General features: G+C 58.1%; 3 protein-coding genes across 3 annotated transcripts; all 3 read left to right on the forward strand.

Annotated features, from left to right (window-relative positions):
* Positions 1–710: 710 nt before the first annotated feature.
* MRPL38 (mitochondrial ribosomal protein L38) lies at positions 711–5,297 on the forward strand. The gene is made up of 9 exons (XM_075719782.1): positions 711–777; positions 1,003–1,182; positions 1,766–1,894; positions 1,976–2,184; positions 2,534–2,606; positions 3,161–3,206; positions 3,612–3,770; positions 4,157–4,293; positions 4,642–5,297. The coding sequence occupies exons 1-9, from the start codon at positions 711–713 to the stop codon at positions 4,776–4,778; spliced, it is 1,137 nt and encodes a 378-aa protein (XP_075575897.1). The 3' UTR covers positions 4,779–5,297.
* A 2,426-nt stretch (positions 5,298–7,723) lies between these two features.
* Positions 7,724–12,358, forward strand: TRIM65 (tripartite motif containing 65). Its single transcript, XM_009483385.2, has 6 exons — positions 7,724–8,430; positions 8,918–9,013; positions 9,088–9,321; positions 9,799–9,970; positions 10,301–10,378; positions 11,746–12,358. The coding sequence occupies exons 1-6, from the start codon at positions 7,984–7,986 to the stop codon at positions 12,276–12,278; spliced, it is 1,560 nt and encodes a 519-aa protein (XP_009481660.2). The 5' UTR covers positions 7,724–7,983; the 3' UTR covers positions 12,279–12,358.
* A 1,519-nt stretch (positions 12,359–13,877) lies between these two features.
* TRIM47 (tripartite motif containing 47) lies at positions 13,878–21,781 on the forward strand. Its single transcript, XM_075719893.1, has 6 exons — positions 13,878–14,585; positions 16,555–16,650; positions 17,214–17,444; positions 18,030–18,225; positions 18,922–18,996; positions 20,807–21,781. The coding sequence occupies exons 1-6, from the start codon at positions 13,878–13,880 to the stop codon at positions 21,430–21,432; spliced, it is 1,932 nt and encodes a 643-aa protein (XP_075576008.1). The 3' UTR covers positions 21,433–21,781.

Genomic DNA, 21,781 nt, shown 5'->3' on the forward strand with positions numbered 1-21,781 from the left:
AAACAAACAATAAATAATCCCAGTTCTCAGCTGAGGAGCTGTCCTTGTCTTTAAAAACAATCTCTGAGTGTTCAGAGTGTGAAATCCATCCCTATGGGCTGTGAAGCCACAGTTTGTCTGGCCTCCATCCCTCAGGGCAAGTGCCACTGGCTATCGGGCAGGCACTGCTGGGGGGTGGATTCAGTTGGCCATACTGCTGGCTCTCGGACAGGCAGCTGCCTGCCACTGGACTGTCACAACCAAAGGTGTTAGGGGGATCATGGAGGTTTGGCCAAGCTGCAAGGCCGGGCAAGGCAGAACTGTCATGGCTCTGCCTTGGGGCTGTGCTGAGGTTCACCAGCCCCCCCCGAGGATGTTCCACAGCCCACAGGCAATTCCAGCTTTTCCTTTCTGGGCCTTTTTCTGAAGAAACTTGGCTGCTGTGCTGGGCTTCACTTCCTCTCCTTGCTGCCCCGGGTGACAAGCAGGGCCGCTCCTTTCCCTTCAGTGGGATCTGCCCTGGGGACATAGGAGCAAGGGCGGAGATGGGGAGGAGCAGCCTGCGGCGAGGGAAGAGCCGGTGTCTCGGGGGATGTGGGGAAGTTTCTAGTCAGGCCCTGCTACGGCCAGCCCCGTTGCTATGGCAGCGGGGGCCTTCCGCGCCGGGCCCTGCGCGGCGCAGTCGCTGTCGCTGTGGTAACGGGGGCCTTCTGCCGCGGGCGGCGCGCACCATGGCGGCGCCCTTGCTGAGCGCGGCGCTGTGCGGCGTCCGGGGCGGGCGGGCCTTCGGCACAGCCGGTGAGGCACGGGCCGGCGAGCCTCGGTTCCCCCGCGGGTGGGCAGTGGGAGCCGCTTGGGGCGGGGGGAAGCTCTCGGACGCCTGGGTTCCCCAAGCGCGCCTGGCGGGGCCGGCTCGGGGAGGCGGGGGTGACTCCGGCCCGGGACCGCGCTCCCGCTCTTCCCGGGCTCTCTCATCCTCGTTTCTTGCTCTCCGTATAAAACGGGAACTCTCTCCGCTTCCAGCTGCGCTCTGCAAGCGGGCAGCCCCGCTGGGGCCGATGCCCAACGAGGATATTGACGTCAGCAACTTGGAAAAGCTGGAAAAATACCGCAGTTTCACTCGCTACTTCAAGCTGGCGGAAAAGGAGAGCAGGAAGCCCCGCTGGTGGAAGACGTACCGGCAGCACACTAGCCTCCAGCCAGGTACTTGTGGAAGGAGCTGTGCCGCGCGGGGTTTTGCTGCTGAAGGTCAAGGAAGCTGTTGTTGGGGCCACGGGTTTGCCCCGAAACCTGCCCTGTAAAGAGCCGACGAAGTGCTTTGGCACGAGGTTGGCCCTTCTCCGATGTAGAAGTTTGCAGAGCGCAAATGCCTTCAGGGGAAATGGATGGCAGTTTTCTGGAAGGAGGGAGGCTGGCCAGGACCTGCCAAAAGATGTGGAGCAGAGTAAAGAACAGATTCCTTGGAACCCCAGTAGTATCAGAGAAAGCAGACCAGGAACTAGAGCTTTAGACCTGCAGCAAATAATACAGTTCAGCTGCAGAGCAGCCACAGAGACCAGACCTACTCGCCAGCTGGCAAACCTGTGGGTGCGATGAGTTGGGGGAGGAGGATGGAGCAGAAGCGTGGAGGTGCAGAGGGAAGGCAGATATGGTAGAATTGAGTCTCTGATGTCTTGAATTTTGTGTCTCTTTCACACTCTCTCTAATGTTTTGTAGGAGTTTTGTGTTTGGGTATTTTGGTATTCAGATTTTTTCATGTACGTGATTTTTTCACCCTTCTCTGAAGAGCCAAAGACTGACATCAGCCTACCGCGTGATAAGCTGCTGCGGGCAAAGGAAATCAAGGAAAGAAAAAAGATCCTGAGGGAGAACCACCAGAATGCTGAGATGGAAAGAGCAGCACGGCTCCGCACTGGTCTGTGCCCTGCCCCTCCCTCCCTGCCCTGGCCGCTCGGGGTCCCCAGCTGCCTCCTGCAGCATTTCTCTCTCCTTGCAGTGCTGATCCCCCTGGACGAAGTCAGAGCTGAGTGGGAGAAGACCAGCGGCCCGTTCCACAAGCAGCGTGTGGCGGAGCACTGTGGGATATTTCGTGACTTATTCAAGGGGGCCACGTTCACTCCCTGGGTTACCTTGAGGGTGGAGTACAGCCAAGAAGACGAGCACCTCGTGCCAGTCTACTATGGGAACATAGTGACTCCATCAGAGGTGTGTGAGGGGAGCTGGGAACAACCTTGACTCCATGGGAAGCATGTGTGGTTTTGTCAGATGCTTCTAATGGGCATTGTTCATTCTGGGGGATGTCTTTTACAAGGGTATTTCCTCTGTAAACGTGTTTCTTGGATGTGATAAGAACAGAGCTTTGCAACAGGATTGTTGTCTATCGGCAGGTTGATGTTTATTAACGCTCTGGGCAGCTCTCCAGGTAGAGCTGGATTACTTGGTGGCGTGGCTGTGCCCCTGACAAGTTCATGCTCTTTGCCTTGGAAAACATGACCTGGTCTTAATGGAACCTGTTGTTTGAGTGATTTGCATTCTCTTTATGTTGCTCATTTAGGCTTCCAGTCCCCCTGCAGTGTCATATGAGGCAGATAAAGGCTCCCTCTGGACTTTGTTGCTCACAAATCCGGGTGAGTAGCAGGTTCTTTAAAAAGAACTCATTTAAACGGGGTTGTTCCACTCTGCTTTTGGTTAGCTCCTGTTTCTTTTGGCTGCACAGTATCTTCTAAGTAGTGATGTATTACATATGCAGGAAAGATTGTAGCCTGCCCAAATCTCTAGCAGTTGAGAGATGGGACAGTGACGTGACAGGACCTATGTTGCAGTTAATGGAAGCAATTCCCTGACTCCTGTCTTTTGTTTACCCCCAAACTCTTCTCTCCCTCGGCAATCTGCTTGGGAGGTAGGTTAGCTGATGCTGTTTGCCCTGAGAAACCAAGGCACAGTGAAGTGAAGCAGCTCACCAAGAAGTCCTTTTGATCTTGGAATTACATCTGTAGAGTTCTTTCCTCCTCATTTTAAGCTCAGTCATGTAAGAATGAGTTACTTTTCTGCTAGGAAAGGAATGCTGGGAGGTTTTGAGCTGCCCCCTCCATTCAGAGGGGATCTGGGTGTTCTCACTTTGGGGTTGATGCAAACACCAGGTTGTCACTAAGTCGCCTTTTTCTGTTGTGTGCGTTTGCAGATGGACATTTAAGAGACACAGACTCGGAGTACCTCCACTGGCTGGTGTGAGTACTGCACATCAGAGCCGCATGCTGCTTAGTTCAGGGAAAGCCCAGGCGGAGAGGGCAGAAACTCTCAAACAGAGCTCGGGAATAAGTATTTGCTAAGACAGTTCTGTGGCTTTCTCTGGTGCTCCTGCCGTTAGCTTCTTTACCCATGTTCTGGGTCCTGCTAAACATGCAGTAGTTCCGGGTGTTGCTGCTATTTGGCATTCAAAACACTATGTGTGATTTTTCTTCCAGTGACAGCAGCCTCTACTATCTGTTCACTTGTCAAACAGGGCATAAGTCATGTCAAAACGTAGCACAGAGTGGTTTGCAATCCTGGGTGAATCTGCTGGTCCCCTAATGGAGGGAAATTAATAGATACATTCAATGGATATATAGTGAAGTAAATTTCTTTGTGTTCAGGACAAACATCCCAGGCAACGACATCAAGTCGGGTAAGGAGATCTGTCATTACTTGCCCCCCTTCCCTGCCATGGGAACTGGCTACCATCGCTTCGTCTTCCTCCTCTTCAAGCAAGACTGCCCTATAGATTTCAGTGAGGATGTTCGGCCAATGCCATGGTAATTCAGGCTTTCACTGGGCAGTTTCACACTTGCTTGGCTAGGCTGTTATTGCTTGTTTGTTACTGCTGTAGGAGAGCAGTTTCTTTTAATCTCTAGGGTTCTTCAGGACTGCTTTGAGTTTGTGTGTCACCTGAAGCCAAAATCCCAGCCCTCCAAACACTGTGGAGTCCTGTTGCTTTAAACCAGGCTGTTAAGAAAGTGTTTTTTCCTGCCTGGGGCAGAAATGTGCACAGAGCTGTAGAGGCTGGGAGATTTTTTTTTGGTGACTTCCTTTTCCACCTCTATTTTACAGACTCTGGGATGATGTGGGGAAGTAGTTGTCTACCAGAGTGCTGCAGGAAAAGATGTTCACCTCAGCTCTTGTGCTTGTGTCTTGTTTCCAGCCACAGCCTCAAGATGCGAACCTTTAGCACATTTGACTTCTACAGAAAGCACGAGGATGCAATGACCCCAGCAGGGTTGGCGTTTTTCCAGTGCCAGTGGGACAGCTCCGTTACTTGGGTCTTCCATCAGCTTCTCAGTAAGAAGTGTAGGGATGCTGGAGGGGGCCTGTTTGTGGGCTGGGACATGGCCCTTGCGAGTAACGCACAGGGTCAGTGAAGCGAGCTGTGGCTGTAGGCTCTTGCTTGGTCCTGGCGCTTGTCTAGGATCTGTTGCAGCACAGACCAGGTACCAGCCATCCTCCACCAAACTAACAGCATTCTGAGGGGATGACCTCTAAAAGGCCATTCTGAATGAACATTTTAAAATATCACCAGGCATGGCACACTTGACCATGTGTGTGCGTGGGGACCCTTGCTGGTGAAGGAGAGGGCCTGGGGTTTGCATCTGAGCTGTCTTGCTAACATTCTGTATCGCCCCTTTACAGATATGAGAGAGCCTGTGTTTGAATTTGTGCGGCCGCCCGTTTACCATCCTCCGCAGTTAAAATTCCCACGCCACCAGCCTCTGAGGTACCTGGACAGATACCGAGACACTGAGGAGCCCACCTACGGCATTTACTAGGGGCCTGGCCTCCTCTCGAGGCGCTCTGGTGTAGGCTGGGATGCCGGCCAGGCAGATGGGGCTGCTGGCTTCCCTGCATTCACACAGCTGTGCAGCTGGGAGCCGCCTGCGCCTCTGGAGGGAGATGACAAGGTCTCAGCCCCTTGGCTCCCAATTTCGCTGTGCTGGCAGTGCTGGGAAGCATGCAGCTGGGGGCAACAGGCGTTCACAGTGCTGGCAGCTGCGTGGTCAAAAGGCTGCTTAAAGAGGACGTTCATAAATGAAAGTAAATCCATGGCCAGGCTGAAATCTTGCTACTGATTCTGTGGCAGAGCTGATCAATAAGGGTGGCAGGGTAGAGTCCCCCAGAGATGCCCTGCCTTGCTTCTCTGCAAGGGTCACAGTTCTCCTTTCGCCTGTTCGTGGAACAAACAGAGCCAGGCCAGCCTGGATTTCCTCCCCTTACAGCACTGTGGTTCAAGACTGTGTCAGCTTTCATTTGTGCAGTCCTCTTAAAGAGATGAGTCTGATTAAACACACTCTGAGTGATGCTGGCAGAGCTGTCTTTATTGGGAAGAGCTTGGTATCCCGGCCAGCTGTCGCAGAGCTGGGGAGCTCAGCAGGGTGCAGGGGAGAAGGGCAGCCCTTCCCCTGGCCAGCGTCGCTTTCCCCTCTTGGATGTTGTAGGCTGCGAAGGGTGCAGCTACACAGGTGGTAAATCTGCACAAGGTCAACATTTGTGGAGCTGGCTTCTCCCACGAGCTACCCAAGCACGTGGACCTCAGTCTCCTTCCCCTCACTCCCTGGACAGCATGTACCCGGTGTGGATAGGTGGAGCAAAAGCAGATCTGCAGAGCTGCCGGGGTTGGGGCAGACGTGGTGGTGGCCCGGCATTCTGCTGCTCCTGTACCCAAGCTGTGGAGAGACTCTGCTTTCTGCTGTGCTCTGCAGGGCGCTCTGTGCATCCCCTGTTCACATGTTTAAAGCCCCAAATACCAACATGCTCTTGCTGTTGCAGCTGCCTGTTCCCAGCTCTGGTTCCCAGTAACTATCTGAGGATCCCCCCCTTTCCTCAGGAAATCAGAGCCTTCAGCAAACAGAGTGTGCTGAAATGTGCCCCCACTACTGTTACTCAGGGCTGTTACCATCTACACCTGAGCTCCCTGAATTCTCCTCCCACCCCAAAGGGTTCTGGGGTCTGGTTTAAGCTGGGGTGAATTAGCTGGTGAGGTGACCACAGTGGGAGTGCAGGTGTCCTGCGGTTCCAGGTAGACACACAGGTCATGTTACACCCATCTCTGAGCTTTGAATATTTGGTTGGAATTTGCAGATTCAGCATAAAGAAATGTATGGGGGACTGAAGCTATGCTGGGACATGCAGGGAGTTGTGACAGATCCCAAGTCACCTCCTGAGTCCAGGGGCAGTCTGGGGGGTGGCTCCAAGCCTGCCCGTGATACAGAAACTGCTCTGACCCCCCAGCAGCCCACTGGTGAGCGCCCTGGGTGCAGCACAGACCTCCTCCCTGCTCACCCTTGCCTGCGTGAGTGAAAGCAAAGCTGTGCATGTGGGGAGGCTGCAGAAGCGTTGCAAACCAAGGCTATCCTGCCAGCCTTCAGCTGCCTGGGAGTGTGTGCGCGAGTGATAGCACATCTGCGAGGGTAAGGAGATAAGGTTTGGACTGGAAGGTCAGGAGCTTTTTCTCCTGAAACTGAACTGTATGAAGACAAGGTGAAGGTATGCAGTGCAGGGGCCTCCGGGCAGAAGACTCCACCTGCCACCTGAGCAGGGACTGATGACATCTTTCTTGTGTTTTGGAGTACTGATGTGCACGGGTGTTGCAAGGAACTTAGTAGGAAAAGGAGTGGTGGGTGTGCATGGGGCCATGTGCAAACAGCAGGACCTGTAGTTTAAAATGGAAAGATGCAAGGGCGGGATGTGGCCCTGGCTGGCTGCTGGCCTGTGTCACAGCCCTTGTCACTGCAGAGGGAGGTGACGTGGCTGCAGCAGTGGTGGGTGCCCCTCTCTGCTGGCTCCCAGGCTGGCAGATGCCAGGAGTGCTGTATTGAGGTCTCTCTGCCGGGGAGGACTGCCATGTTCTGCTCGGGGACCCAGCCCTGGCAGAGGTGAGGATGCCAGGAAGTTCCCTCAAAGAGCGAAAAAGGAGCGAAATCAAATTACGCATCGTATGTGTACCAGTGCAAACATATTCACAGAAACAAACATTGCTCTGAACCTTGTCAGCTTCTTGCATGTGTCTCCCTGTGCTGTCACTGCAGCGTTTCATCCTCTCCAGGGCCTCCTGCTGTGCTTTGCAGCTCTCCCTGTCCCCTGGGGGAGCAGCTCCGGCCCTCCCCATTGTCTCCCCGGTGCGTGGCAGAGTCGGCGGGGCCGAAGGGGCACCCACTGGGTCTCTCTTTAAGGGCACACCTGGCTCGGAGCCTGTCACCATCCAAAGGGGGCTGCCCAGGGAGGATCCTGGCGGTGCTGAGATTCCCCTGGGCTAAATTAAGGTGAAATGACACCAAATGATCAATTAAACACTTTATTGATGGTAAAAACAACCTGAACTTGGTAAGCGTAATGGTAGGCAACGTGGGTTCTAATTGAAATACTTATAAGAAGAAAGGAAAAAGAGAAAATTGCGGGGGGAGAGGGAAGGAGGAAAGAGGGAGGGGGAAGAGGGGGAGCGGGGGAGAAGGAGTGGGGAGAGACAGTTTGTTTGTTTTAGTCAGAGTTATCACCACCCTTGGATCCTGCGATGACGATGACCAATGATGCGATCCTCCGGTGGTGGGCGCACACTGGCTTTCTGAGTCATGGCTTTTATAAGCCAGTCTCCGCCTCTCAATTGCGTCAAGTCCATGCCCTTGACAACTTGTTTCAGAAAGTTCTCAGCCTTCTGCGCAGGCGTCGTGTGTGGTGAGTTGTGAGGCAATTCAAAAATACAGAACTGCGCATCCTCTGGCACGCCTCCCCGCACTCTGTGCCGACCGACTTCTCACTTGGGGTTTGGTGTCGCCGTGCAGATCTTAACTTGTTTCACCACAGCGTTTGAGACGCCAACCAACCAGCACAATGTTTGAGACGTCAACGCACATTAACTCTTTCAGTCTCTCACAGAGCCCTGACCCACCTCTGGGCTCAGCGTCGCCATCTCTTCCTCCTCTGCACAACTGAGTTTCTATTTCCGTGGCTTCTTTCGCCCAGATCCCCGGCGCAGGCAGGATGGCATCACCCGTCTCACACAAGCTGGAGGAGAAGCTGGTGTGCTCCATCTGCCTGGAGCTGTTCCGGGTGCCCGTGACCTTGCCCTGCGGGCACAACTTCTGCAAGCGCTGCATCAGCGACCACTGGCACAAGCAAGAGCAGGTGCCCACCCGGGCAGAGAAGGGCTACACGTGCCCCGACTGCCGCAGGGGCTTCGAGCAACACCTGAAGCTGGAGAAGAACGTCAATCTGTGCAGCGTGGTGGAGCTGGCACGGGATCGCGAGGCGCGGGTCTCGGGCACAGAGAGGTGTGAGGTGGCCCAAGGCGAGCTGTGCCCGCAGCACGGGCACCCGCTGGAGCTCTACTGCGAGGACGAGCGACGGTGCATCTGCTGCGTCTGCACCATCCGGCAGTGCCAGTGGCACCGGCGGGTGCTCTTTGAGGAGGAGCGCTCTAAAAAGCAGGTGGGGATGATGGGTGGCAGGACTGGGGTGGAGGGGGCAGGGGAGCCGCAGCAACTTGGGCATGACATGACATCCAGCCCCGCTGTCCCGTGCCCTGCTGCGGGGATGTGACATGTCTCTCTGTGCTGAGTTGTGCCCAGTCTCAGCTGAATAGGGGGCTGGCACGGGCCCTGGCCAGGGAGATGCCACCAGCGCCCGTCTGCTCCCCAAAAAACCGCAGGCTGTCAGAAGCAGCAGAGAGGTGGGGTAAATCCAGCAGCACCAGATGAATGGTGTCATATGTGTTTGTGACCCCCAATCTAGAGGAAACAGCTAAAAATAGGTGAAAGCACAGGGTTTCACTTCTCAGTAACCTTGGTCACAGCTTCTCCCTTTCCCAAGCCGCCTTCTTCCCTGTGAGCCTTGTCCTGCAGCCCTGAGAGGGCTCCCAGGTGCCAGGCAGGCAGCAGCATGCTGCACCACAGAGTCTTGGTGGCTCTCTTTGCAGGCCCTTTTGAAAGAGTCCCTGGAAAAAGCCCAGGAGGAATCGGAGAGGATCGAGCGGGCAATGCAGGAGCTGGAGGAGCGAATGCTCAGCATCAAGGTAGCACCGCAGCCACCTCTGTGCTGGGCGTGTGGGTGGGAGCGTGCTGGCTCTCACGGCAGTTCCCCACCCAGGACTCCTCTGAGGGGCTCAAATCGGTGATTCTGAACAAATTCACCCACCTGAAGAAAGCCCTGGAGGATTGCCAGTGTCAGACGGTGGCCAGGATCGAGCAAGAGCAGGCAGCAGCACTGGGGCACGTGGGGGAGGACTGGAGCCTCCTGAAGGATCGCCTGGACATCCTCAGCCAACACAGGGAGAGGGCTCAGCGCCTGCTGGCCTGCCCCAACCACAGGACCTTCCTCCAGGTACCGTCCCAGCACCCTGTCCCTCCCCATGCCTGGGCGCTGCCAGCCCCGTGCCCTTTCGGTGTGGTTGACCCCTTCCCCAGGGGTGGATGCATCCTCAGCCCAGCTCAGGGATGTGATGGGGCTGTGGGGAAGAGCTGCTTTTGGGGGGGTCCCTGAAAAGTTGGGGGGGTGATGCTGGATCAGAGTGGGTGGTGCTGCCTGCAGGGCCATGGGCAGCATCTCCCACCCCAAAACCGCTCAGCAAGGTTCTTCCACTGCCAGCAAAACACAAAGTCCTGTGCCACAGCCCCTCTGCTCCCCGCAGCCTCACGCTTCCTCTGCGACTGTCCCCAACCCTGCATGCCAGCCACAGCTAATGGCAGATGTTTGGGGATGCCCCTGTCACCCACTGGGGAGATGCAACATGTGCGATGGGATTCAGAGCTGCCAATCCTCCCCAGGCCGGTGCATGGGTGTCTGTGTGTCTGTCTGCAGGAATTCTCCCTGCTCCCGTCTCTGGAGAGCCCAGAGGCGCTGCTCCCCGTGGAGTTTGATGCGGCTGGCGTGGTCAAGCCCATCACTGAGATCCTCACCAACATCTCCAGGCTGCTGCTGGAGGACCTGCCCAGCTCTGTGGCCCCCAAAGCCCCTGACCCCGTTGTCCAAGGTAACCATTCTGCTCGCAGGGCCACCCTGTCATCCTGAACCACAGCCTGGCCTGTGTCACTGTGCTGGGGACACGGCTGCTGGGCACAGGGGGTTGGGATGGGGACACGCATCTACTGTTCAGCAGATGGGTATCAATGGGGTGGGATGAGCTGGGTGGCTTCCCTGTAGCCTTTCCTTGCCGGCAATGCCAAGCGACAGTGGCACATGCCTGCTCCCAGGCTTGGATACGGTGGACTTCCTCCTCATCCTCCTCTTCCTCCCATCGAAGCCAGGAAGGAACAAGTTCTTGGGTGTCATCACTCAAAATGCCTGTCCCCATCCTCCACAGGCCCGGTGCATCCCCATGGGCCAGCGGTGAAGGTGGTGGCCCCTCTCGAGTGCCAGCTCCGAGCTGAGCTTCTGAAGGGTGAGGAGCATGTGGGGGTCTGGAGGGACAGCACCCCGCTGGGGTCCCCAGCGGGCAGAGATTTCACAACACCAAGCTCTTCCCTGGGAGGAGGGTGGCGTGGCTGTGGTGACGGGGGCTCCTTCCCTTGCTCTCCCAATCCCTCTCCCTAAATACGAAGGGTGTTGGAGGGCTGAAGTGGATGATGGGCTAGGGGACACTGTGCAGCTGGGAAAGGGCTCGTTAGGAGGATTAGTCGCACCAGGGAATGCTTTCCCATGGAAACTGGGGCTGCCAGTGCCCGGCATTGGGTCGGTCGCTGCCCCGGATCTTGCCGTGTCTCCATCCTCTCCTTTTCATCTGCCTCAGGCATCTCCCCCAGGCAGGAGTGATGCGCCTGCTCCTGACAAGCCGTATTTAGACACAGTGCTTTCCCGCAGGCAGGCAGGCAGGCAACATCAGCAGCTGGCAAGCGAGCACCCACAGGGATGTGTCGTGGGCTACCCCAGCTGCCCCGCACGGCACAGTACCAGTCCAGACCCCTGCCTGCAGAGCCCTGCCTGCAGTCATTGCTCTCTACCCAGGGATATGGCCCCAGCACTCCCAGCCACAGTCCTTCGTGTCCCCTTCCCTCCCTGGGCCCATCCCACTCCAATTCCTTAGGGATTTCCTCAACGCTCCTTTTCCCATCTCCTCCCTTTTGGGAAGAGGGTTGGATAATGTTTAGGGTATGTCGGTCACGCCACTCTTGCCAGGGAGGCAATTGATGCCTGTGGGACCTGTAAGGATTTGTTCCATCAGGCCCCACAAAACATTCTCAGGGTTATTAATAGGAAAAAAAATGTTATTTATGGGCAGAAGGCATGAGCTCAGCGTAGCTGGCTGGGCTGGGTTGTTGTGGGAGGAAGGTGAGGTGCTGATAGCAGGCAAGTGCCCATGGCAGCAGGAGTTATCGCAGCCCGTGCAGAGGAGAGTAACTCCCCACAATACCATATTTGCTCACTTAATGCCTGGTTTTCTCCCCCTCTACCCACCAACGCTCGTATTTTTTGCTCTTAAAACCAAGCACATCTCTTCTAAAATGACCACAGAGCCACCACTGCTTGCTGGCTGTGAGCTGGGCTGTGCAAGGACTGCACGAAGCATCGCGTCTCAGTGCCTTGCAGCTATTTCCTGGCTGTTTCTGTTCCTTCTAGCAGGCGGGAGGGCAGGTATCGCATCTCACCCTGCTTCCCTTCCCCTGCAAACATGCTGCAACTTGTTCCCTTCTATTTTGGAAGCCAGCCCTACACAGTTTAAACTGCATCACCATTGGCGGGGGGCTCATGTCAAGGGCATAAAGGTCTGATGAAGCATTTCAGCCCTATCCATGCCGTTGCTCTTCCCAGACCACCGCAACCTGACCTTTGATCCTGAGACGGCCAACAAGTACCTGGAGCTCTCAAAAGGTAACTCGAAAGCCAAGCACGTCCCCGGCGCCATCTGCGCGCGGCAGGAGCAGGGACCCCGCTTCCAGCCCTGGCAGGTGCTGTGCACGCAGGGCTACAGCCATGGCCACCACTACTGGGAGGTGAAGATCTCCAGCCACTCCGTCATCCTGGGGGTGACCTACCGCAGCCTCCCCCGGGAGTGGCAGCAGAGGTACAAGTTCAACATCGGGCTGGACGGGGGCTCGTGGGGGCTGCAGGTGCGGGAGGATTGTTACCTGGCCTGGCACAAGGGCCAGGCGAAGAAAATCCAGGAGCAACTGTATAAGAACCTGGGCATCAGCCTGGATTACAGCAAGGGAATCCTCTCCTTCTACGGCCTTGGGGAGCGGACGCAGCTCATCCACTCCTTCCACAATGTTTTCACCGAGCCCCTCTATCCCGTCTTTTGGCTGTGCGAGGGGCGAGTGGTGACGCTGTGCCAGAGGGACTGAGCCAGAGCTGCCACACTGCTCCGTTAGCCCGGCCGGCAAGCCCCAGCCTGGTGCCATAGTCAAGCTGCAGCTGGGAGCTGCCACGGTGCAAGTGGGACCCCGATGCCGAGGCAGGACTAAGGTGCAGTGTTTTAACAAGAGCTGATGAGGACAGACATGCAAATTAATGGATCTGATTTGCATATGTAAATATCACGCTGGTGACACAAGTTAGGGCAGGGCTACGGGCCGTGCCCTCGCAGTGGGGATGAAGCCCCCAGTCACGGTGCACGGGGGCACGTGCCGGTGCCTGTCCCTGCGGATGGGGCAAGGGAGGGGGATAGGGAGGCTGAAAGAATTAGTTTTTTCCTCTTTCTCCTATCCTTGCCAAACCTCCCAAGCCTGGAGAAGATTTGGGGTGAGGGGGAAGCCGGAGGGGAGTGCTGCAGCCACGGGGTGCTGTGGAGCAACGCGGAGGGAGCCCTGTGCTCCCCCCAGTCCCACATGCAGGCAGGTCCTGCTTCCCCCAGCCCCTCCCGGTCCCCTCTTGCCACTCTTGGACATGGCAGAGCAACTTTTTAGGGTGCCATGCTGCAGTTGCTCTTTATACAAAGCTGCTTTCCCCAATAAAGCTCTATTTTCCTACTGTTTTGACCTCGGTGCTGGTGGGAGCCGTGGGACCAAGCGATGCTGGGAGAAGTGAGCAGGGGGTCCTGCACCCATCCCGGCAGGGCCCCGTCCTGGCCCTCTGCACCCTCGCAAGGCCAGCAGCAGGGACCAGTCCCTCGTAGGGGGGCTGCTGGCAGAAATGGAAAGTGTTGTATTTACAGTAGCACTGCGATAAGGAAACTTGCTTTCCTGCGGCACTTGATCTGGTGCGGAAGAAAATCCAACGCTTTGATCGAAGCTGTTCCAAGGGCAAGACCGCAGGTCCAGCATCTCCCGCCACCCCTGTGGGGACGCTGGTGAGGACTGATGGGGCGAAACTGGGAACCGGGTTCAAGGGTGCTGGGGACGTGGAGCTGAATGCATAGGGAATGAATCACATCAGGTTCTGGGGCAGCAGATCCCGGGGGGCAGGTGATGCTCGCGGGGGGCAGCAGACCCCGGGGAGGGGGACTGGACTGGGCTGGCACCAGCTTCCCTGGACAGGAGATTTGGGGGGCTTGCAGCAGCTACCCCTGGGGGCAGCAGACCCCCGGAGAGGGTCCAGATCCCAGTGGGGCCGATCCTTTAGGAGGTAGTAGACCCTGGGTGGGAGGCGGTACTTCCTCAGCAGGGTGGCATCCCCCCGGGGGGGACAGATCTCCCGGGAGGCAGCAGATGCCGGGGAGAGGGACCAGACGCCCGGCGCAGGGGGGCCGATCCCGGGGATGAGACCCCCTCCCGGGGGGTGCTGGGGACCAGGTCCAGGGGTACGCGGGAGGGGGTCAGGCCCCGCGGGAGGCAGCAGACCCCCAGCAACTGCGGGGAGCGGAGCCCCGGCGCGGCGGCGGCAGCAGCAGCTCCGGGCCGGGGAGGCGGAGCGGGCGGGCGGGGCGCGGCGGCCGCCCGCCCCCCGCCGGGGCCGGGGCCGGGGCCGGGGCCGGGGCCGGGGCCGGCGGGTCGGGGCGCTCGGGGATGGAGGCCGCGCCCGGGAGCGCCCCGCCGTCCTCCGCCGCGGCGTTGCGGCTGGCGCTGGCGGCTCCGGGGCTGCCCGACGGCCCCTTCGGCTGCCCCATCTGCCTCGACCTCCTGAAGGACCCGGTGACGGTGCCGTGCGGGCACAACTTCTGCCAGGGCTGCCTGCTGGCGCTGCGCCAGCGGCAGGGCCCCCCCGACGGCAGCGGCGGGGCGGGCGGGGCCGTCCGCTGCCCGCTCTGCCAGGAGCCCGTCCCCGCGGCCTTGCGGCTCCGCAAGAACCGCGCCCTCTGCGAGGTGCTGCCGCTGCTGGCCGCCGCCGCCGGCTCGTCCCCGCCGTCCCCAGCCGCCGGGTCCCCGATGGCACCGGGAGCCGAGGAGGAGGACGCGGCGGGGGAGGAAGGAGCGGCGGTGCTGTGCGACGTGTGCCCGGCGGGGGCGCGGGCGGCGGCGGAGCGATCGTGCCTGGTCTGCCTGGCCTCCTTCTGCGGGGCCCACCTGGAGCCCCACCGCCGCGCCCCCGCCTTCCGCGCCCACCGCCTGGTAGCCCCGCTGCGGCGGCTGGAGGAGGGGCTCTGCCCCCGCCACCTCCAGCCCCTCGACGGCTTCTGCCGCGCCGAGCAGACCTGCGTGTGCGCCCGCTGCCGCGCCCACGAGCATCGCGCCCACGACGTGGTGCCCCTCGAGCGGGAGCGGGAGCACAAGGAGGTGCGTGGGGTGCGAGCGGGGTGGGGGTGCGCGGAGGTCCCCACGCGGGGATTGCCCCGGCGGGCGCTGTGCTGGTGGGACCCTGCTATGGGGGTGTCCCTGTGGGGTGCAGCGCCGGCGGGGCGTCCTGCGTGGGGAGGGGTGGGGCAGGCTGGGTGGGGAGGGTGCTGCACCCATATCCCCACGTGGGACCTAACCCTGGCATGGGGGCGTCCATGGGGTGCAGTGCTGGCGGGGCATCCTGAGCGTGAAGGGGCGCAGCACCCCTGGGAGGGGTTCTTGCGGCACCCACATCCCCACAGGGGACCTAATCCCCGTGGGGGGGGGTGTGCAGGTGTGACACCGGTGGAGTGCCCTGTGTGGGGTGGGTGCTGCAGCCCTGTCCCCACGGGGGACCCCACCCTAGCGCAGGGGACGTATGGACAGGGTGCTGTGCCATCGGGTCACCCTGTGGGGTGGGGACATGACAGGCAGCCCCAGGACAGGCGTTGGGGGCTGACCCGCTGCCCACCGGCCCCTGGGGTTTGGTTGCAGTGCGGGGCCAAACTCGCTATCCCTGTGGGTGTAGGGCTGGGGGTGAGGGCACCCAGGACACCCTGCAGTGGCCGCCCCCGCGGTCATGGGGCACCCGTCTTCTCCGTCTCATTCCCACAGCTTCGTGAAGGCAGTTTTTCTCGGTGCGCTGGCAGCCTGCCCAGCTGCTGCTCCCGCTCCACCAGCCCTTTGTGTCCTGGCGCTTTGGCAGCGGGGTTTTTTCCATCACTCCCATTCCCAGATGTGGCTGAGTCACCTCCCAGATTCGCACCCATGAGCCTCCCCGGGAGCTGGGGCTCCAAGCCCAACGTGGTGCTGCCTTCCTGGCCACTGCTGCCTCGAGTGTTGGGGCCTCTGCAGGGCTGCAGGCAGATGGGAGCCTGCGAGGCTCGCGGCACGGTGGCATCCCCCCGTCAGCATGGGGCGCTTGGAGACCTCAGTTTGCTTTTTCTGGGGGAGAGCCTGGGGGCTGTGGACATGCTGGCGGCGAGCACAACGGCAGCCCTGAGCCAGTTCCCGCTCCCTCACAGGCTCTTGGGACTGCAGGAAAACCCTTTTGCCGGCATTATTAGTCATCAGGTGCCTTAAAATAGAAAGCACGTGTGATCCCAACCCTGAGGAGCTGTCGAGCCTCAGCAGGCACTGCTTAATGTTGCCTGCATGGCCCCTGCGGCTGCTTTCTGCCACCGCCCTCGCACTGCGAGGTGGGAAGGATGGATGGGGAAGCGCCTGTCCCGCCTCGCCAGGCAGGAGCACCGCAGGGCGCTGGGGGCTGAGCATCGGGATGGGAGCTGCCCTGGTTGGGGAATGCGATGCTCTCCTGGCTCCCGAGGGACACATCCTCATGATGGGCAATGGCTGGCGCTAACAATAGCTTGTCAGGAAACGCTGCATTCGGACGGTGCTTCCTTTGCAGCCATGCAGTGCCTCGTGCTCCTGAGCTGGTTTGCTTTGCTCCTAACAAGAAATGTTCAGGAGACTCAGCGCTGCGTTTCTGAGTGCTCTGGGTCTGCCTTTCGGTTTCTGCACCCATCCCAGGCAGATTTTTCCTAGCCTTGGGGTGCATACTAAGAGCACACGGCTTAGCTGTGCTTGCTGCAGTGACTGCCTGATGGTTTTGCTTTCAAATTCCTTTTTTTTGTTTCTGCTGGGACTGGGGTGGGGAGCGTGGAGCTGGGCATGACCCTTTGCAGCCCAGCTGCTCCTTTAGTTTTCCAACCAAGTGAGAAGGGATGTTTGATGTTTGCAGGTTGGATGTTGCAGGGTGGGGGGAACGACTCGCAATTTCCTTTGCACTCTTCACCCAAAGCCTAATAGCAAGGTTACGGTCAGAGAGGTGGCTGTGGGCTGAACTTAGGGAGAGGCTGGGTCCCCTGCATCTCCCCGTTGCCGGGTTCAGGGGGCAGAGCTCAGCATTTGTCCTTCGTGTCCGCAGGCCCAACAAGCCAAATTCCTCAGCGATGCAGAGAATGAGCTGGAGGAGCTGGCAGTCACCATCGCGCAGGCCAAGAAGATGGTGGAGCTCATTAAGGTGACTCTGCGATGGTTTCACTCCATTAGCTCAGCTCTGCTGTGCCGGGGAGCGGAGGCGAAGAGGTCGTGAGCTTTTGGGGTGCATGGGGTGTAGAGGTGGTGCTCACAGGGGAGCAAGCGCTCTGTAAAACAATGGTGACCCTGGGAAGGATCCCTAAGGATTCTTGCTCCTCCTCTCTGCTAACCCTTGTGGCATCTCTGGTTGCTTTCGTTCACAACCTGGAAGGAGGAATGGGGCAAGGACCATGCCAGGGCATCTGCTGGCTCTTGCACCTTCTCTCCCCAGGCTCAGGGGGTGTTTTGGTCCCCTTTGGCCCTTGTGCAAACATGTCACTTCACTACCTGGGGACATGAGATGTGGTGGAGCAGTAAGCGGCCATGCCCAGCCAGGTCCCTTGACACCTGGGTCATAACGTGCTCTAAGCTCTTGGGTAAAGGGGATTACAGGGTGTCAGGGGGACCCCACAGAGCTGAGAACTGGGTGGTGGGCAGGGGTCAAGGGTGCTCTCCCGCACCCTCGCCTGCAGGAAGTGACCCTGATCCCTCTCTCCCTGCACTCAGGGCGCCGCCACGAAGGAGAGGGAAAGAGTCGAGAAGCTCTTTTCAGAAGCCTCCGAGGTCCTGGCGACCTTCCAAAAGGAGGTGGCCGGTTTCATCGAGGATGGGGAGCGCTCCATGCTGGGGGAGGCTGAGGCCGATCTCCGCTGGAAGGAGGAGAGGCGAGCCAAGCTGGCCCAGTGCAAGCAAAACCTGGAGAACGTCCCCAGCACTGACACCATCTACTTCCTCCAGGTGCCTGGGTGGGATGGGGCGAGGAGAAGGAGCCAATAATGTTGTCTTTTGGGGTTTTGTCCCATTTCACGTGGAGCTGGGTGCCAGGAGCCCTGAGACATAAGGGCTGCGGAGTCTCACTCCTGTTGGCACAGTCCTCTCCCCTCCCCGCTCCCGGGGGGATTGGGTGGCCAAGACTTTCTCCTCCATCACCCCCACCTCCATCCTGGCCGTGACTCAGAAGCTGATGTGCTGCCCAGGCTGGGTACCTAGGTGTAGGGGGCAGAGAGTGAGAGGCTGGGGTGCCCCACTGCCCCCATCCAGCATCCCCCCTCCCTGGCAGCCCAGCAAGAGGAGACCTTTTTGGGAGGAGATGCTGCTCCATGCGAGGTGGGCGTGGCCTGGGTCCAGGTTTGAAGGGGAGCGAAGGGAAGGCGCCAGGAACGCGTGGCTGGGAAAGCGCTCTCCTCCCTTATGCAAGGCTGTCCTTGGGCCAAGTCCTGTGAGCTGCCAGTTCCCAAATCCTCCAGGGCAGGGTGGGGTTGTGGAACAAGAGACAACTTCGGCTTGTTTGAAACCTCCTGAAACTCTGTCTTTTTGGCTCAGGAATTTCAGGCCTTAAAAGTAGCCATGGAAGAAAACCTCTCCCCGGCTCTGAGTTTCCAGAACGAGCTGAACTTCACCAAATGCACTCAAGCCGTGGGCGCCGTGAAGGATGTGCTATCTGCTGCCTGCAAAAACCAGTGGGACCACTTGCAGGGGAAAGGAATTGATGGGCTGAGTTTCCCAGAGAAGGAGGAAGGTTTGTGTTCACCCAGCCCCTCTTCCCCGTCACCCTCCATCCTCCCTGCATAGGTGGGAGATGCCTGCAGGCTCGACGGCTCCTGCGAGTGCTGGCCCCTCTCCCACCAGCCCTGGAAGCTGCCTGACACGGTTGCATTGCACGTTGCACAATTCCTGTCTGGGCTTATGCCTTGTCCTTGAGGTTTTATGAATTTTTCCACGGAGACCGGAGACTGGAGAGGCAACAAACAGCCTGGGAGTTAGGCAGGGCCCTGTGGGACGGGGCAAGTGGCCAAAGTGGCCTCCCATGAAAGGGGACTCTTTCTTCCCAGCATAGACGATCCTCTTCATGGGGCAGGCTGTGGTCTCCCAAACCTGCTAGGGTTAGAAAGCCACCACAGGAGCTTTCTCCTGCACTCTTTCATTTAGGCTGAGCTCTCTCCTCTCTCATTTTCTTGGATGCCCATGGAAATTGCAGCCAGTTCCTTGTCCCCCCTGCCCATCTCCCTGGGGTAGCAAAGGTGGCATCTGTCCTTTCCTGTGTCCGAGCTGGCAGACATGTGCAGGGGGAGCTGGGGATGGCAGCTGGGGCTCAGGGGCCTCAGCAGCTGGGTACCACCGGGGTGTCGGGTGGGGTGTGATGCTCCAGTAATACCCTTGTTTGTGGCATCGGTTTCTTTGCTGATGGCAAACCCTTCTGTCCCTGTCTCTGCAGCGTTGGCCGAGTCCCGATTTTCAGACAAGTCAAACAATCCCGCCTGCCTGGAAAGCCGTGATTACTTCCTGAAATGTAAGCGAGGGACTTTTGCTTTGACAGTTGTTGCTAAGGTCCATCTTCCCTTTCCTCTCTCCTGGCTGGCCGGCTCCTTCCCGCATGCCTGGCTGGCGCTGGTCCCGAGCCGATGGCTGGCAGGAGCACTGCCGCCACCAGAGGAAATATTGCTCAGCTAACAAGGAAGCCTCCTTGCTTTCCTAACAATGCTCATAATCTGTTTGGGTGATATTTTTTTCCCTTGTCTGTGGTTCTGCTGGACCAGCTGCCAGGGGGGCTGCAGGCGTACTGTGTAGTTTCTGCTGCCTTCCAGCCCTTGCCGAATTGGATCCTCCATTAAATTAGATCTGCCTTGGTTGCCACAGAGCAGCAGTCTGATGAGGGTCAGCTTCAGTGGCAGCAAGCAGAGGGATAATTCAGTGGCTGAGCAGACACAGTGGGGCAGAAGGGGCTGAGACTGGAGGGTGCAAGCCTGGGCTTGGGCTCCAACACCCCGTGCACCCTCCCACAGCCTTACAGGGGATGTGGGGTCACCTACTGAGATGTCCGTAAGGGATGAGATCTGCCTTGGTGGCACCAGTGCACCCCGCTGGGAGCCAGGCAGCAAAGCCCGGGCTCAAGCAGGGCGTGCTGTGCTGCTGCTGTAGGGTTTGGACACGCCATGGGTTCAGACCTGCAATGCAGTTGGCAGCGATACGTGTCCAGGGCTGTTCCCGCTGGACATCCCCTCTGTTCAGGATCCAGCAGTGGTTCTCATGTGGCTCTTGTCCTGGTTTCGGCTGGGATAGAGTTAATTTTCTTCCTAGTAGCAGACATAGTGCTGTGTTTTGGATTTAGTAGAAGAATGTTGATAACACGCTGATGTTTTTAGTTGTTGCTAAGTACTGCTTATGCTAGTCAAGGACTTTGCAGCTTCCCATGCTCTGCCAGGCACACAAGAAACTGGGAGGGGACACAGCCAGAATAGTTGATCCAAACTGCCCAAAGGGCTATTCCATACCATATGACGTCATGCTCAGTATAGAAACTGGGGGGGGTTGGCCGGGGAGCAGCGATTGCTGCTCGGGAACTGGCTGGGTATCGGTCAGCAGGTGGTGAGCAATTGCATTGTGCATCACTTGCTTTGTATATTATTATTATTATCATTATCATCATTATTACATTGTTATTATTATCATTACTGTTTTACTTTATTTCAATTATTAAACTGTTCTTATCTCAACCCAGGAGTGTTTCTCACTCTTACTCCTCCAATTCTCTCCCCCATCCCATCGGGGTAGGGGGAGTGAGCGAGCGGCTGCATGGTGCTTAGTTGCTGGCTGGGGCTAAACCAGGACACTCTGCACACTGGTCGCTGCCTCTGCTCCTGTGCGAGCCATAGGGCAGCGAGAGACGACTGCAAGGAGCAGTTGGTTTGTAGCCATGATGTGCCTGGTTGTTCTCCTGCCTTCTTGGGGTCCCTCCCTGCTGTGTTTGTCTGTGGTTGGCTGAAACCTGCTTTTATACGGGATGTTCCTACTACCACTCTGCCTACATCCTCCAATGCCTGATATCATGGCTGAGCTCATCGAGCAGCCCCTCTGCTCTCTCCTCTGCCCAGTTACCTGTATTCATCCTGCTTATGGGAATATCAACTCTTTCAGCCTCTTATCCTCATCAGCTGAAATTGGCCGTGGGATTTAAAAGCAAGGGGACAGAGTGATGGTGGAAGTCAGAAAGGATCATGCTAATCGCCCAGTGCTGGAGCAGGGGATCAGAGCGGGGAGGGCTGGGGGGATTTCCTCCTGTTTCTCTCCTCATCCTCATGTCTCCTTCTTGCCCCACACAGTTGCCTTCATCATTGACCTGGACAGTGACACAGCCGACAAGTTCATCCAGCTGTTTGGCACCAAAGGGGCCAAGCGGGTGCTGTGCCCCATCCCCTACCCGGAGAGCCCGACCCGGTTCATCAACTGCGAGCAGGTTCTGGGTATGAACCTCATGAACCGAGGCAACTACTACTGGGAGGTGGAGCTCATCGATGGCTGGGTCAGCATCGGCGTCATCGCTGAGGACTTTGACCCCCGGGAGTCCTACAACCGCGGCCGCCTGGGGCGGAACGAGAAGTCCTGCTGCCTGCAGTGGAACGGACAGAACTATGTGGCCTGGTTTGGTGGCTTCGAGTCCGTCATCCAGCAGCCGTTTTTCCACACAATTGGGGTTTTCCTGGAGTATTCGGAGAAGGCCCTGACCTTCTACGGAGTCAAGGACTCCAAGATGACCTGCCTGCAGCAACTCAAGGTCTCCCATTTTGCCAAGGGTCAGTTTGACGCGTTCCAGAACAAGATCAATCACCAATTCGCCTCTCTTTTCTTGTGCAAGCTGAAACCAGCCTTCTTCCTGGAGAGCGTTGATGCCCACCTGCAGATCGGGCCACTGAAGAAAGATTGCGTTTCGGTGCTAAAGCGTAGGTAACTGCATGGAGAGCAGGAGCACGGGAGGACCCAGAAAAGTCTCTCCTGCAGTGTATTGCCACCATCATGGCTTGTCTTTGGTAGCATTTATGTCTCTCCCTCCTCGCTCTGTACTGTTTGTGACCCAGGGGTGGATGAAGCTGTCTGCTGGGCAGAGCCGCGGGCTGGGAGGCAGGAGGGAGCTGGATCTGAGTGCCGGCTCTGCCGCTGGGCTGCTGAGCAGACTTGGGCGAGTCTCTGTCCTGCTCCCTGCCCCTCGGTTTCCCTTTCTGGACATCAGGGACTGCGATACAGCCTTTCTTGGTAAAGTGCATTGCTCAGGAGAAGTGCTGTGTAGATTTGAAGCTGTA

Source organism: Pelecanus crispus, chromosome 12, assembly GCF_030463565.1.
Source record: "Pelecanus crispus isolate bPelCri1 chromosome 12, bPelCri1.pri, whole genome shotgun sequence".
Taxonomy (NCBI): Eukaryota; Metazoa; Chordata; class Aves; order Pelecaniformes; family Pelecanidae; genus Pelecanus; species Pelecanus crispus.